Source organism: Ictidomys tridecemlineatus, chromosome X (genome assembly GCF_052094955.1).
Source record: "Ictidomys tridecemlineatus isolate mIctTri1 chromosome X, mIctTri1.hap1, whole genome shotgun sequence".
NCBI lineage: Eukaryota > Metazoa > Chordata > Mammalia > Rodentia > Sciuridae > Ictidomys > Ictidomys tridecemlineatus.
The window spans coordinates 15,827,399-15,842,313 of record NC_135493.1 but is presented as its reverse complement, the minus strand read 5'-3'; the positions used below and the strand labels follow the sequence as shown (position 1 = coordinate 15,842,313).

General features: G+C 39.7%; 1 protein-coding gene across 1 annotated transcript; it reads left to right on the top strand.

Annotated features, from left to right (window-relative positions):
- The first annotated feature begins 248 nt into the window (after positions 1–248).
- On the top strand, positions 249–13,589 carry Cd40lg (CD40 ligand). Its single transcript, XM_005325173.3, has 5 exons — positions 249–469; positions 2,497–2,628; positions 7,517–7,571; positions 9,451–9,510; positions 12,362–13,589. Exons 1-5 carry the CDS (start codon positions 314–316, stop codon positions 12,736–12,738), a joined length of 780 nt encoding a protein of 259 aa, XP_005325230.1. The 5' UTR covers positions 249–313; the 3' UTR covers positions 12,739–13,589.
- The last annotated feature ends 1,326 nt before the right edge of the window (positions 13,590–14,915 follow it).

The window sequence follows — 14,915 nt, the reverse complement described above, 5'->3', positions numbered from 1 at the left end:
ATTGTCTGTTAAGAAGTCTATGACATCTCAAGGCAAGAATGAATGTATGGAAGAAGAAACTTGTTTCTTCTTTACTAACAAAAAGGAAAGCCTGGAAGTGAATGATATGGGTATAATTTAAAAAAAAAAAAAAAACCTTTACGTAACTTTTTAACTAGGAGAGAAGACTACGAAGCACTTTTTCCAGGAAGTGTGGGTTGCAACGATTGTGCGCTCTTAACTAATCCTGAGTAAGGTGGCCACTTTGACAGTCTTCTCATGCTGCCTCTGCCACCTTTTTGGTCAGAAGATATCATTTCAATTTTAACCCAGCATGATCGAAACGTACAGCCAACCTACTCCCCGATCTGTGGCCACTGCACTGCCTGTCAGCATGAAAATTTTTATGTGTTTACTTACTGTTTTTCTTATCACCCAGATGATTGGATCGGCACTTTTTGCTGTGTATCTTCATAGAAGGTTGGACAAGGTAAGATGAACCATGAGCCTTTATTAACTAATTCAAACTCTTATTGATCTGTGGGTTGCTTGGTTTTAGTTCTAACCAAATGATGGTCGATGGTAGAAAACCAAGCTGATTACTGGCCTTGTGGCATGTTTGTTGTCTATTCAGTCAAGTGTCATGTTCTTACCTCTGATTAAGATATTGGATCTGGACCCAGATTGCCTGGTTTCCAATCTTGGCTCTGTCCCTACCAGCTCTGTGATCATGGATAAGTTACTTTACATTTCTATGCCTCAGTTTCCATGCCTGAGAAATAGAAATGCGAATGGTACCCCTCTCATAGATCAAATGAGTCCAACCTTGTAAAGAGCTTAGAACAGTTGCCTTGCACATAGTAAGTTCTATGTGGGCATAGCTATAATTATTTGCTAAAGTTTTATTTGAAAAGTAATTTTTTTTCCTGATAGAGACAACTTTTTTCTTTTAAACTTCCATCTAGGGGAGGAGAGAATCAATTTGATCTGAAAAGTCAAAGTGCTGCAGATTAGCACAGACATGGAAAAGTGCTTAAATTGGCAGGGTTTTTTTTTTTAAGCAAAAATGGTGTTCTCTGTACGATGCTTCAAACACCAGTTGTAGTTGCAAGCTGCTCAGTTTCCCTCTGAGGTGTTTTACCTTCTTAAACAGTTGGACGTATAGGAACAGAAGAAAAGAGTAAAATTAGCACAAAGTTTTGCATTCTCAGAAAAAGATAACAGGAGTTTTCCTGTTTCCATGTATTTGTCCACTTATTGGCTCTATTGATAAAACACCAATCATAGTGTGACTAGGAGAAAATGAATCAATTATCTGGTTGTTCCTAAAAGTCTGGAGGTGGCAACTGTGGCTAGACAGCACCTGGGTGACTGCAGTTTCTCAGGGATCCTTGACTGTCCTCTCTTGGAATGCAGATCTAGAATTAAGGACATAGACTTCTCTATCAGTAAAAGGTGCGGTAGTGAGGGCTGAGGCAATCTACAAAACTCAAATTGTAGATTTCACTGCTGAAAAAAAAGATAGGTTCTAGGACTGCTTGCTCCTTTGTTTGTGTTTGGTCTGGTAGATTCTGTCAATCAAATGCCTGGACATAGGCCTAGCTCTTAAAGGAGAAATACTGACCTGGGTAGACTTAAATGTACCATAACATTCAGGTGTGTTCTTAGTGACCCCCAAAGCTGCTGGTTAACTTGGGTTTTATTTGTTTGTTTGTTTTCATGCTGGAGATTGAACCCAGGGACACTTTACCACTGAGCTGCCTCCTCAGTCCTTTTAATTTTTATTTTGAGACAGGTTCTAAGTTGCCCAGGCTGGCTTCAAACTTGTGATCCTCTTGCCTCAGCCTCCAAAGTGGCTGGGATTATAGGCCCAGCTTTCGATCTTGTTCTGAATCTTAGAAATCTGCTCCTAAAACAAGATAATGCTATAGGATTAGTTGATGACACAAGTGAATTCTATACATTTAATTACTAGAACATTGGAAAACAAAATATCTTGTTAACTTTGGGGATTAAAAACAATTTCTTTAAAAATGCAAATATTTTCTACAAATATTGAAGTTATGAAGGAAGAAAATTGTAATTAGAATCAAAGTAAAATGGACTCACATCACAAATTAACTTCTTTTGAAAGCACTTCTTCATGAACAATAAAATAAAGTGGGTAAATTAGCCCAGCAGAAAACTATTTTATAGACTGATGGGAAATATGACAATTATACAATATTGTAACTATGGTACATTGAAAAATATACACTTTGTAATGACAGTTCATTAGAATAGCTGTGATTCTACCTACAGTTTCAGATAATATGCTTTCTTAATTGCTGGATTTTTCAGATTTTTAAATGGCAAATACCAAAGGCAATGATCTGACATAATAATTTATAATCTTCCCCATTTATGCTTTCTCAACGTCCTCTTGTTGGTATGATGGAACTGAATGTGGAGGCAGGCATTGTTAGCTGTATTCTTCTAATGAATGACATTTCTCATCTCCTTGTTATTTCAAAACAGATAGAAGATGAAAGGAATCTTCATGAGGATTTTGTATTCATGAAAACGATACAGAGATGCAACAAAGGAGATGGATCTTTATCCTTGCTGAACTGTGAGGAAATCCGAAGTCAATTTGAAGGCTTTGTCAAGGTAATGCACTCAGTTACTGGTAAAAGTCATTTAAAAGTTTTATTATACTTGTTAGGTTGGGAAACTGAAATCTGACAATGTGAAAGTTTGAAGATTTGTTATATCTACACATGCACATATACACATACATATGTAAAAATATATACATACTTGCATGGATAAGAATGTGTGTATGAAAAAAAAAGCAAAAATTAAGCCAAAATCCTACATTAAAAAGGAAAGTTGGATGGGCTGGGGTTGTGGCTCAGCAGTAGAGCGCTCACCTAGCATGTGTGAGGCACTGGGTTTGATCCTCAGCATCACATAAAAATAAATAAATAAAATAAAGGTATTGTGTCCAACTACAACTAAAAAAATATTTTTAAAAAGTTAAAAAAAAAAAGGAAAGTTGGATGCCAGGCACAGTGGCATATGCCTGTAATCCCAGCAGCTTGGGAGGCTGAGGCAGGAGGATTGCAAGTTCAAAGTCAGCCTCAGCAATTTTAGTAAGGTGCTAAGCAACTCAGTGAGACCTTCCCTATCTCTAAATAAAATACAAAATAGGGCTGGGGATGTGGCTCAGTGGTCAAGTGCCCCTGAATTCAATCCCTAGAACCGAAAAAAAAAAGGTGGAAATGGGTACATTCTTGCTTGATAAAAACAAAAAGGCTCTCTCTGGGAAAAATATATTTGTGGGCACATTCATGCATCCTCAGTAACATACACATGTTGATGCCACTGAGAAAAAATGATGAAGAAGTACACCAAGTTCTATTTTTTGCATTTCTCTATCTCCCCACCCAAACCTTGATGTTTTCCCACTGGGGCACCATAGTCTGTTCCCCATTTTCCAGGAAAGCAATAACCATTGGCAGCTGCCATGTTGGCAGGTCACAAGTGAATGTGTTGCTTACACCAGGAGTAGTAGGGATTCCTAACAGATGCAGTCTCTAGTATTTATCCCATGAAGGACTTCCAGGTACTAACAAACATATCTACCTACCTAACAAACATATTTCCATGCCAATCAAACCAGACTTCATAACATACCACTTGCTCACAAAGTCAGTCCAGTAGAGCCAATCATGGCCAGAGGCAGAGAAGGTTTGAAGCCTTTTAACACAAAAGGCTATTAGCCACCCACTAGTGATATGGCCAATAATGGGTACCTAAAATAAGAACTTCTAGAATTTTTATATTACTTTGGTCATCACAGACATGATATCAAATGGCTCTTTTTCCTGAAACAGACCATCAGGAATTCTCTCTGCCTATTTCCCTCTCTGAACACTGAGTCAAGTGCCCTTGGCCTTCAGCTCACTTAGGGGTCATGTCCAGGAGGCAGCACACCACATTGAGGACAGCCCTGTGTCAGATTGAATGGACACCTGAATAAACCAACAGGAATTAGTTCTCACATGCAGATAATGTGTAATTGAATAAGGTAGTAAGGGACTTCAGAATTTATTCTTGTCCTCCTGTACTGTCACCAATGTATAATTTAACCCAGTAGTGAAAACTCAAAGAGCTTATTCCTGAGTCACCTACGGGGATCAAAATGTGGCTCAAATTTGTAGCTGGCTTTCAGATTCTTTACACTAGGTTTTATGGAAATTTTAAAAATAATTTTAGATGGACACAATACCTTATTTTATTTATTTATTTATTTTTTATGTGGTACTGAGGATGGAACCTGGTGCCTCACATGTGCTACGCAACTGCTGTACCAGTGAGCTACAGCCCCAGCCCCTATACTAGGTTTTAAATGAAATTTCCAACCCTTTATCTGTAAGACTAACCAGATTTGGAAATTTGGGGTTTGTCCAGTTCTTGGAGGTTTCTAGCAAAGAGTATTGGGAAGTATTACAAATTTAAATGTAAATAAAACCACATTTAAAAAATTATGAATTATCCAAATAGCATAATCCAAGGCTATGTGCCTTGAGCTAATGACTTCACCTCTCTGGGCCTCTGTTTTCTGATGTATAACATGAGAAGGCTCAGATTATCTGCAAGGGCACTACCAGCTCTGACAGTCTGTAATAATATGATTAGCCCTCAGTCCCTTCCAATGGCAATGAGAACAGCTTGTTGGTTTTTCCTTCTCTCTCTTATGGAGAGTTTTACAGTTGAACTGCCAATTCCTCGTGTCCTTATTTCAGATCAGAATTGTAAAACTTCCAAAATCAACTACCGGATAGGTGTAAGGAAAACAGTTGGTTTGATCTCTCTGTTTATACATATATGAAAAAATGTAGGGGCTGGGGATGTGGCTCAAGCGGTAGCGCGCTCGCCTGGCATGCGTGCGGCCTGGGTTCCATCCTCAGCACCACAAAGATGTTGTGTCCGCCGATAAAAATAAATATTTTTAAAAAATCTCTCTCTCTTCCCCCCCCCTCTCTCTCACTCTCTCTTTAAAAAAAAGTCTATCTATTTTAAAAAGATAGACCTTTTCAGGCAAGTCAACCAGTGACCTCCTCCTTGTTGTGACCCAGGAGGTCCCTTGTCTGAAATGTAGCAGGTATGGAACCCTGATCAAAGCCATCTGACAAAGTCCTTCAACTGCCCAATCCTCCTCCAATGCCTGACCCCTTTTCAAATACCAATTCCCCCAAATTTCTCACTCCAAAAATATTTTGGACTCTTTTTAATCCAACAGTCCAACTACAGAATAACCTCAGATAGGATTTGTGTTTTCTCATCTAATGGTAGCAGGCTTTCTTTCCAGGCTATAATCTGGCTTGTCCAGAGCAACAAGCTTAAATTTTAGGGCTTTGAGTCATAGGGCTTAACAGAGTCTTAGAAATTATCAGATCCACTGGGCCATAATCCCAGAAATTTAGAGGGCTGATGTGGGAGGATCACAAGTTCCAGGCCAGTCTCAGCAACTTAGCAAAAACCCTTGTCTTAAAACTAAAAAATAATAAAATAATTTTTAAAGGGGTGGGGATGTAGCTCACTGGTAGAACACTTGCCTAGCATGTACAAGGCCCTGGGTTCAATCTGTAGCACTGCAAAAAGGAGAAAGGAAGGAAAAATCAGTCTTTTTCCACTACCCCAACCAAGTGTTCACCCCATCTTTATTTTAGCATACCTACTGACAAGGAACTCATTATCATCTGAGGCAGGTAACCATGCTGTCACTTTGGGAGGAAAATGGGATTCAGGGCTCAGGGCTAAATGAAGGCATCATTTTGAAAAGAGAAATTTCACATAAAAACTACCTGTCTCTCTCCCTGCTAGAATGTTCTATTCAATGATTATCTGCACATAATCCCTGAGATGCCTTTGAAAGATTCAAATCATTTTGTTTTCAAGTTAAAGGGCAACCTGTCCATATGTGCCACATAGAGTTCTAATTAAGAGAGAAATAACTATTCCTAGATTTTCTGAAAATCAACTTTAAAAAGTCTTTCTGTTCAAATGATGAGAGAAGCAAAGAGAGAGAGAGAGAGAGAGAGAGAGAGAGAGAGAGAGAGATAATGAGAGAGAGGCTCTGGGGAGTGTGGCTGGGGAAAGTTCACGAAAAGGCAAGGCGGGGTGCATAAAAGACAAACTTTGCTGACTTCACGTTTTCATCTTGGCCAGGTCCTGACACCAATGCAAACATCTAGCCTAAAAGTATCTCAACCTTGATCATCACACTCTAGTTTTTTAAAAGACACTAAATAGTCATTTGTTTACTTGTTATCTCGCAAACATTTTCCTGTTGCCGCATTTTCACCAGGCCCCACTTCAGCTCAAATGGAAAGTTGAAGGCCTGTGGCCCCTGTGAGAGTTTTGAGACTCAGGTTCTCCTTGGGGCTCTGTGACTTACACCCTCACATCTGGCAACTGAGCTGAGCCCACAGCTAAACAGTTAACAGGAGCAACACAAATTCCTTCTTGGGGAGGGATGCAAAGGGAGGGCTCTGTATGCAATTGATTTCAGGAATGGGAGGAAGAACAGGACTTTGACTATCAGAAGATGGGAAAATACCATTATCTTCCCACTTGTGTTCCTAATATAGAATAATGGAACAAATCAAGCCAGACCTGCGAATATGTTTCTACTCTTGGTTTAAGCCTTGGACTCTTTGGGTGACCTCCAATCAGCCAGTTAAGCCTCCCAGGCCTTTTGTTCAGTCTCTTTAAAATGGCAGAAATGGCCTTGATCATCTTTCAACCAATGTCAATGGCAGTTGTTTTTAGCTTCTTAAGAACCTCTAATATCCCTTTAGTTTGTAGTGAAAATAAATCTGTTAAGTGTTGTATCTGCCTTTGAACAAAGCAGCATTGGGAGATGACCTGTTTTCCTAATAAATACAAATTCAAATAAATTCAAAATAAATACACTCCATATAGGATGACCACTGAGAGAATCTCTTAAGCCCATTGACAAGAATAACAAAATTTAAAATGTCTGAAGGTCTTTTCATATTCTGGAATTTTTCTCTTAAGGTTAAATTTATTATTTATTATCTTTTCCTATGAGATTTCAGGCCAATTTTATCCTAATAGATATACACTATGCTTTATGTTAAAAAAATATGCCATTACAAGTTCCCAGGGTAGAATCAGCTCTCCATTCAGCATTATTTGTCAATACCTGTCAAAGCCAGGGAGGTCGGGGTCATAGGGAGGCTCAGTACCACAGCCTCTGGTATAGAGAGAGCACTGGAATGGAGATAATAAGGCCTGGATTTTGTTTCCAGATTCTCCCCTGAGATTTCTGGCCTTGTCAACCCATCTGTCAGAGCCATGGGCTCCCAATTGGTATGATAGAATTAATGACAGCATCTTTGTCTATATGATAATCCTCACCAGAAACAGACTACAAAGTAATGACGGATACCAAATCAATGATATTTCTAAAATCCTGTAGCAGAGTTCCTGTCAAAATAACCTTTTGCAATCATTCTTCTTTTAGGATATAATGTTAAACAAAGAGGAAAAGAAGAAAGAAAGTGTTGAAATGCAAAAAGGTAAGTTGCTTTTTACCAATTTTGGTGAACACGTGAAAAGTAAAAGGAAGTTTGAGGCTGATCATATTGAACAACCCAGTGATGAATCAGGAAAGTTTTAGCCCTGGAAATAAAACAGAAATACCATTTACAAATGGGTACTTTCTCTGGTCCCTCTGATTTGGAAAGGCTTGGTGTGTATGTTCCTTTAATGATGACTACTAAATATGAAAAATCCCATTATATTCAATTTCTTAATTCAAAAAACATACAGCCTGGTACCACCTTCAGAGGATGAAATGACAAGAAAGCCATCAATTGGTAAAGGCGGCATCGATCACCCAATGATAACAATTTTTTCATCAGGGACAGTAGCTAGTAGAGCTTCTAGGATCCAAAAATGATAGTGTGACAGCATTCTAATTTTTGTCCTATGCTTGAACTCAGAGTATCCTGAACATCTAGGGTTAGGAAGGGACTATGATGGTTCTCAAATCTAGCACAATCCCCAGAATATAAATCTCTTTTAGTAAAAAATAAAAGGGGACACTATCAGGTCCCTGTTCAAACATGCCTAGGTATGAGGTAGCTTCTACCTCATAAGATGGCCTGGTCTACCTCTGAATAGCTCTAAAAATTGTGGTAAGTTTAATATACTACTCAACAGAAGTCTTTCATCCTTTTGAGTTGAATTTAGTTCCAGTAGTTTCCACTCACTGAACCCAGTTCTGCTCTTTGGGGCTAAACTAACCAACTGTCTAGATATGGAAGACAACAAATATGGCCCCTGTACTTTGATTGGGTTTTTTATTTTCTGGTTTAAAATACTCTGTGTCTTCTAGTATTCCTTTGACAACAGTTTCTAGGCTTTTTCCTCTTTTAGTTACCTCCTTTTCTGGAAACACCCACTTTTACCTATTTCTTTTAGACTATAGCACCCCCAAAGCAGCACAATAATACCTGACATGACTTGAGCAACTAAAGCAGGAGAGAGTATTGCCAGAGACACTAGTATATCACAAAGTTGGTGACTAAAATGCTATAGCTTGTGCAAATCTAAAACACATGAAGAAATGCATATAAATAGAGACATAGATACTATTGTCTGACACAAAAAGAGTACTCAGAGCCTTAACCATTGGTTGGTATGCTAAAGAGTCATCTGATTCCCATGGAAGTTTCATCCTCAGAATGACTACAAGATAGGTTGAGTGGTACCATGTTGTATGTTAATTACAGTGAAATTTGAGAAAACAGTTCATGTGGATGCTGCCTTGTAGTCTTCAGGAAAATCATAAACTTAACCAAACTGGCCTTTCAGGTCATGCAGTTTGATGTCAACATTTACAGGGTACCTTCAAAGTGCCCAGCACCACACATATAACTGGAAAAAAAGAAACTTCCAGACAGCCTTTGTACTTTCAAGACCAGCACATCTAATTAAGGAGTAAGACTTTCTACATGAGAAACAGAGAAAAATCCAATAGTTTAGCCAGTTTCTTGACCAAATCAGACTCAATAAGCATCTTACTAGCAAAGTCTGCAGACACAACTTTGGGACCCACTGAAACCCCCAATGTGTGAGAGTTGTTCCTAAAAGCAAGATTCAAATTAGGCTTAATGAAGAAAGTATTTTAGCCTCTTTAAGTCTGTGTCAATTGGAATTGAGTATTGAACAACTATTAGGAGAATGAAATCAGTGAAAAATTTCTAGTTTAATTATTGATATTAAAAACCAACTTTTCCTTCAGTGGGAAGAATTTCAGACCACATAATCATTCTTTTTTATAATCTATTTTAGCATAGTCTCTGTGACACACTTATAGAAACTGTACCATATAGTCCTATGAGCAGTTTCATATTTTCTTGGCCTGACAGTTTGCTTTTGGTTTCATTTCAGGTGATCAGAATCCACAAATTGCTGTACATGTTGTAAGTGAGGCCAGTAAAACAGCATCTGGTAAGTCCCATAGTATCTGAGCACCAGCCACTCAAGGGGGAAAGCTGGGATATAGAAGCAATGCAGCCTAATGATGAGGCTCCCCTCTTCCTCTGGGGCCCAATTTACAAACCTACTCATACACCTCAAATGCTGTCCTTTGTCTTCAAAGTGAGCTCAAATGCACAGATGGGACTTAGAGGGACAAAGGGAGATGGGAAGCAGTCCCCATGTTCTCATTATGTTCTTGCTCAATGGCTGATTCTAAATGATGAATTACTGGGTGGAGGGACCATTATTCTGACAGCATAGAAGAGATGGAATGTAGTGACCTCCTGCCTGGGAGCATCCCTCCTCCTAACCCCTCTTCACTATGTGTAAATGGGCCTCAGGGGGTCTTTTCTGTCTTCTGTCAATCCCTGTATGATTAACCCCAGCCTCACTGGGGCCAACCTCAGGGAAATTAAAGGTAAAATCATTCTGTAAAGATCAATAGGTGCCAAGACGTTAGATTTTCCAATGAAGTAACAACAGACGACATACTGTGATCTTTTCAACTCTGAATGATTTTATTTCCATATATGTTCTGCCATCATTCTAGCCCTTAGATTTTTTCCCAAATCTGTACCTTGCAAAAGCTGATGTTAGAGAATGTGTCGCATCTGATAAATGATGGAAACACGTACGCTAGCATAAAATCCCCCATCTACATAAAGGCAAGAGCATCAGAGCAGTCTTTGAAAATTTCAGCAGATTGCTCTGGAATGGAGTTCTAAAGAGAGAGAGAGAGAGCACTCACACGTGTGAGCACACATGTGACAGAAACAGAGACTGAAAGAAAGAGAGGAAGACACTGTCTTATTGCTGAGGCAGCTTGGGCTTCTCAGTGGACCATGTAACACATACATGGTTATCATGGATCATGGTATGGAAATAAAAGCACCTGATAGAGAGCTTTTGAACAATGGATTCAAGAACCATGACCACCACTTAGTGGTGAGTGGCGTTAGGCAAGTTCCTTTAACTATGCATCAGTTTCCTGCCTTACCTACTTGACAGGGTGACTTTGAGTATCAAGTCAGCTAATGTGAAAGAAAGTTATGCTGTCAAATTATGCTATACCACTGAAAGGTGCCACTACTTAGCTTACCTCATTGTGATTTAGATGTCAAAAGAGTGACATAAAGTCCCTAATTAATATCAGTTATTCCTATAATAGTTAATAATTCTATCAGATGTCCCTTTCTCAGAAAATACACTTAATGGAGAACATCACAACTACATTGTAACTACATTGTTATGCCCATGGAAGCCATTCACATGACACCTTCTCTTTTGGATTACATGACAGCAACAGGGAAACCTCTTAAAATCATCTCCTACTAGTCTTTGTCCACCTATACCTAAATTTTTGCTCTTGGATATATTTCCTGGAATTCAGACTTTCCCCAAAGGCTCATGACTGATATCAGTCCTACAATATCCTAAAGTCTGTATCAAGTAGTTCTGCAGGGGGTCAAATGGGAAGACAATAACATCCCTCTCCATCCCAGTCTCCAATTTCTCACTCCTACCCAGTCACGCTGCTGTATACTTGACTTACATCTTACAGCAAGGACTAAAATAAAGAATTAACAAAGTGAACAAAATGGAATAAAAGATAGAGAACCTGTCCCTTTTTCTGAATGGTCCCAAAGTGAAAATATCATATGGGAAGCAAAATTTCCAAGGTTTTTTTTTTTGTTGGGGGGGGGACCTAAAAATGTCAGGCATTTCAGTATACCTCTCTCTTACCTGAGGATGAGTCTTTTTTTTAATATTGTTTAGTTGTCAACGGATCTTTATTTTATATGTTTATATGTGGTGCTGAGGATTGAACCCAGTGCCTCATACATGCTAGGCAAGTGCTCTACCACTGAGCCTCAGCCCCTAAGGATGAATCTTAAAGATAGAGTCTAGTGCCCTGATAGATCTAAGACCACTGAATAGGACTTTTAAAAAAATGCTCAAGGTAGCAAATGCATCAATACTTTCTCTTCTCCTCAACCCCCACCCCCTGTTAGCCAATCTAGCTCTCTGTGGGAGCTGAGATTTGAAGTTGGGCACATATACTACTTTGAACCCACTCAACATCTCAGCAGAGAAAATGGCACATGGTTGGTGGGTACTCTGGCTTAGCCACAAGAATACGGGCACTTTCAAGTTGGTGGCACCCACTACAATGGGAGATCAAAATGCACATAGTGAAATGAACACACAGTTTATTTTCATACTTCCTTGCCTAATTTTAGTCCTTGCTGTGGGAGGCAGGTCGGTTTTGCTACATGATCAGCTAGGAAGAAACAGGGGCTTTTCTCTGAGCTAAGGCAGAGCTAGGTAGGGTAATAGCTCTTTGACTTTATGAAATTCAAGGCAAGCAAGGTATCCATGTTAATATTAGCAATGATTTTGTCTGAATAATTTGGTATGCATAATTCATGATGTGGAATTTTGAAATCACTTGCACTTTCTTAAATCCAAGGGAAAATTGGCTTTTAAGAACTAAAAAGACAAGGAAACTCACTGTGAACTGTTACTTTATTTAATCTCCACAAGTTTCTGAAATGTGTTTGTTTTAATATCAGCTCCATATTGCCAATGAGGAACTGAGGCTCAGGGAGATTAAGTGACTTGTCCAAGGTTGAAGAAAGCTAGCACTGAAATCCAGCTCTGACTCTAAAGCCCATGCTAATTTGTTATCCACAATTCCTCCATAACTCTGAGGGCTAGAAGGAGCCTTGAGAATCCATTCCTACACAAAGCTATTTCCAGTTAGAATGTGAACCATGCTCCATGCTCTTGCTTCCCCTTAACCAGAATTTTCTTTTTTCAGTTCTACAGTGGGCCAAAAAAGGATATTACACCATGAGTAACAACTTGGTAACCCTTGAAAATGGGAAACAGCTGACTGTTAAAAGAGAAGGACTCTATTATGTCTACACCCAAGTTACCTTCTGTTCCAACCGGGAAGCTTTGAGTCAAGCTCCATTTATAGTCAGCCTCTGTCTGAAGTCCTCAAGTGAATCTGAGAGAATCTTACTGAGGGCGGCAACCAGCCACAGTTCCTCCAAACCTTGCGGCCAACAGTCCACTCATTTGGGAGGAGTATTTGAATTGCAATCAGGTGCTTCACTGTTTGTCAACGTGACTGATCCAAGCCAAGTGAGCCATGGGACCGGCTTCACGTCTTTTGGCTTACTCAAACTCTGAACAGTGCAACCTCCTAGGCTGTGGTCAAGCTGACAGTGGCAGTCTTCATAACACAGCAAAGCAGTTGAGACCACCCCCTGTTGAACTGCCTATTTATAACCTTAGGATCCTCCTCATGGAGAAATATTTATTATGCACCCCAAGGCATGTAGGTCTGTAACAAGTGAATTACAGGATGGGCAACACCCTAACAGACCCTGCTCCATAAGAGCTTATATTCTGAAGCAGCAACCCCACTGATGCAGACACCCAGAGATTCCCATGAAAAGACGAGGTCATTATGCACAGATAGAAATCTGAGTAAACAGCAGATTATTAGCCAAGTTCAGTTTTGTTTATTTATGTGCGTGTCTTTCAGTGGATAATGTATTTGATTTACTAGTGAAGATGCAGAAGGGAAATGAGGAGCCTCAGCTCACACTCATGTGTGGTTGACTGTGGGTCCCTGAGGCCCTGATGGAGGAGGCCAGGTTCTAGAAAGTCTACCATTGTGGAGAACTGAGAAACCCTACCCCACTACCACCCTAACACTCATTCATTCTTTCTCAATCTCCATCCCTCCCTGTCTCTCTCACTTCACCACACACACACACACACACACACACACACACACACACACACACACACTGTCAGGCTGTTAGTAATCAGCTGCCTTATTTCTACCCTGTCCCTATCTGCAGCACTGAGATGAGAGGCGGCAACAGAGAAATCAGCTCCAAGCCTGCCCTCTTCTCATCATGAAATGACTGTATTTAAAGAAAATCTATTTTGTGTCCCTATGGTATCCTTTGTTTCCAGAGTGAATTTGTCATTATCTTGTTATTTATTTTTTGAATAATAAAGATCCCTTAACATTATTGTTATTGTTTAGTACCTAAAACTCACAGCCAGGTCGGGGGAAGAGGAAGGAAGTATTTGGAGGGGATTTTGCCAACCTTTGTACTAATCTCATAAACTTAGTTCTCAAGCTTGGAACACAACAAAATGTCTTGGTGACAACATACTCTCCAAAGTTTGTCATTACCTTCAATTCTTCAATGGATGACAAAGAGGCCTATTCGGTGAAAAGCAATCTGGGTCTTTATCTCCAGTTTGCATGAAAAAGGTTAAAGGAGATTGACATTTAAAAAACTTAATCACAGATAAGAAAAACTGGAGGGAGGGCCTTAAATGAGAAGCAGTAGCCTATCATTTTAACAGCTGTCTAGGTTGTTCCATCTTAGACAAGAGGAAATGGAAACAGGATACCCTGTGGGTTTATTGGCCCCATAGTCTTCCACTGAGTCCAATAAAGTCATTTCTAGTTGCCTCTAATCGGGGAATTGTTCATGTAAGAAAAGCAGAGTGGCATCTTCATCTTTACTGATAGAGTGCTTTTTAAGACAGACATCATCTATCCATCTAAAAAACTATTACTGTAGAAATAAGAAAGAGGAAGAAGCAGAAGTATGGCATCCACTTTTGGCCACCACCCCTGCTCTTCAGCCCTGTGGCTAGCACAGCCCTGTCTGGACAGGGTGACTCTGAAGAGCTTGCAGTATGAGTACCCAAAACAAGGCTGATATGCCAGACCAATGTAGGTGGCTTGTATACTTTCTCCAATGGGAGAACTTTGATATGAACAAGGGTGATGTTGATTCGGGAGCTCACTGTGTATGGGTCCACAGTGCTTTCTTATCCTCCAGAAGCAAAGATCTTTCTACCCTGTTAACCTTTGCATGGGAGGACTGAAGGAAGTGGGGCAGCTGAGGAGACACTATGATAACCTTACAGGTATGGGCCTTCCTTAGGAAGGCCAGGATTCCAAGAATACCTGAGGGAAGGACCTGGCCCAGTTAAAAGAGAAGGACACAATACACAGGTCCCAGCTCTCTCTCCCTTATAGTGGGCGAGTGCCCACTGTAGTATTGCCAAAATGCATTCTACTGTCATGTATTATTAATTAGAACAAATAAAAAGTGGCTATAAAATAACCACATTCCACATGACCTATTTCCTCCAGCCACTCCCACCCCACTTACCACCCAATAGTTCAAATTGTTAATCCATTGAATTGAATAATCCACCAATGAGGTTTCAGCTCTCATAATCTAACCATTTAACCTCTGAACATGGTTACATGGGATATCATATATGTTTCTAACACTTGAGCTTTTGGGGAAACACTTCGTATCCAA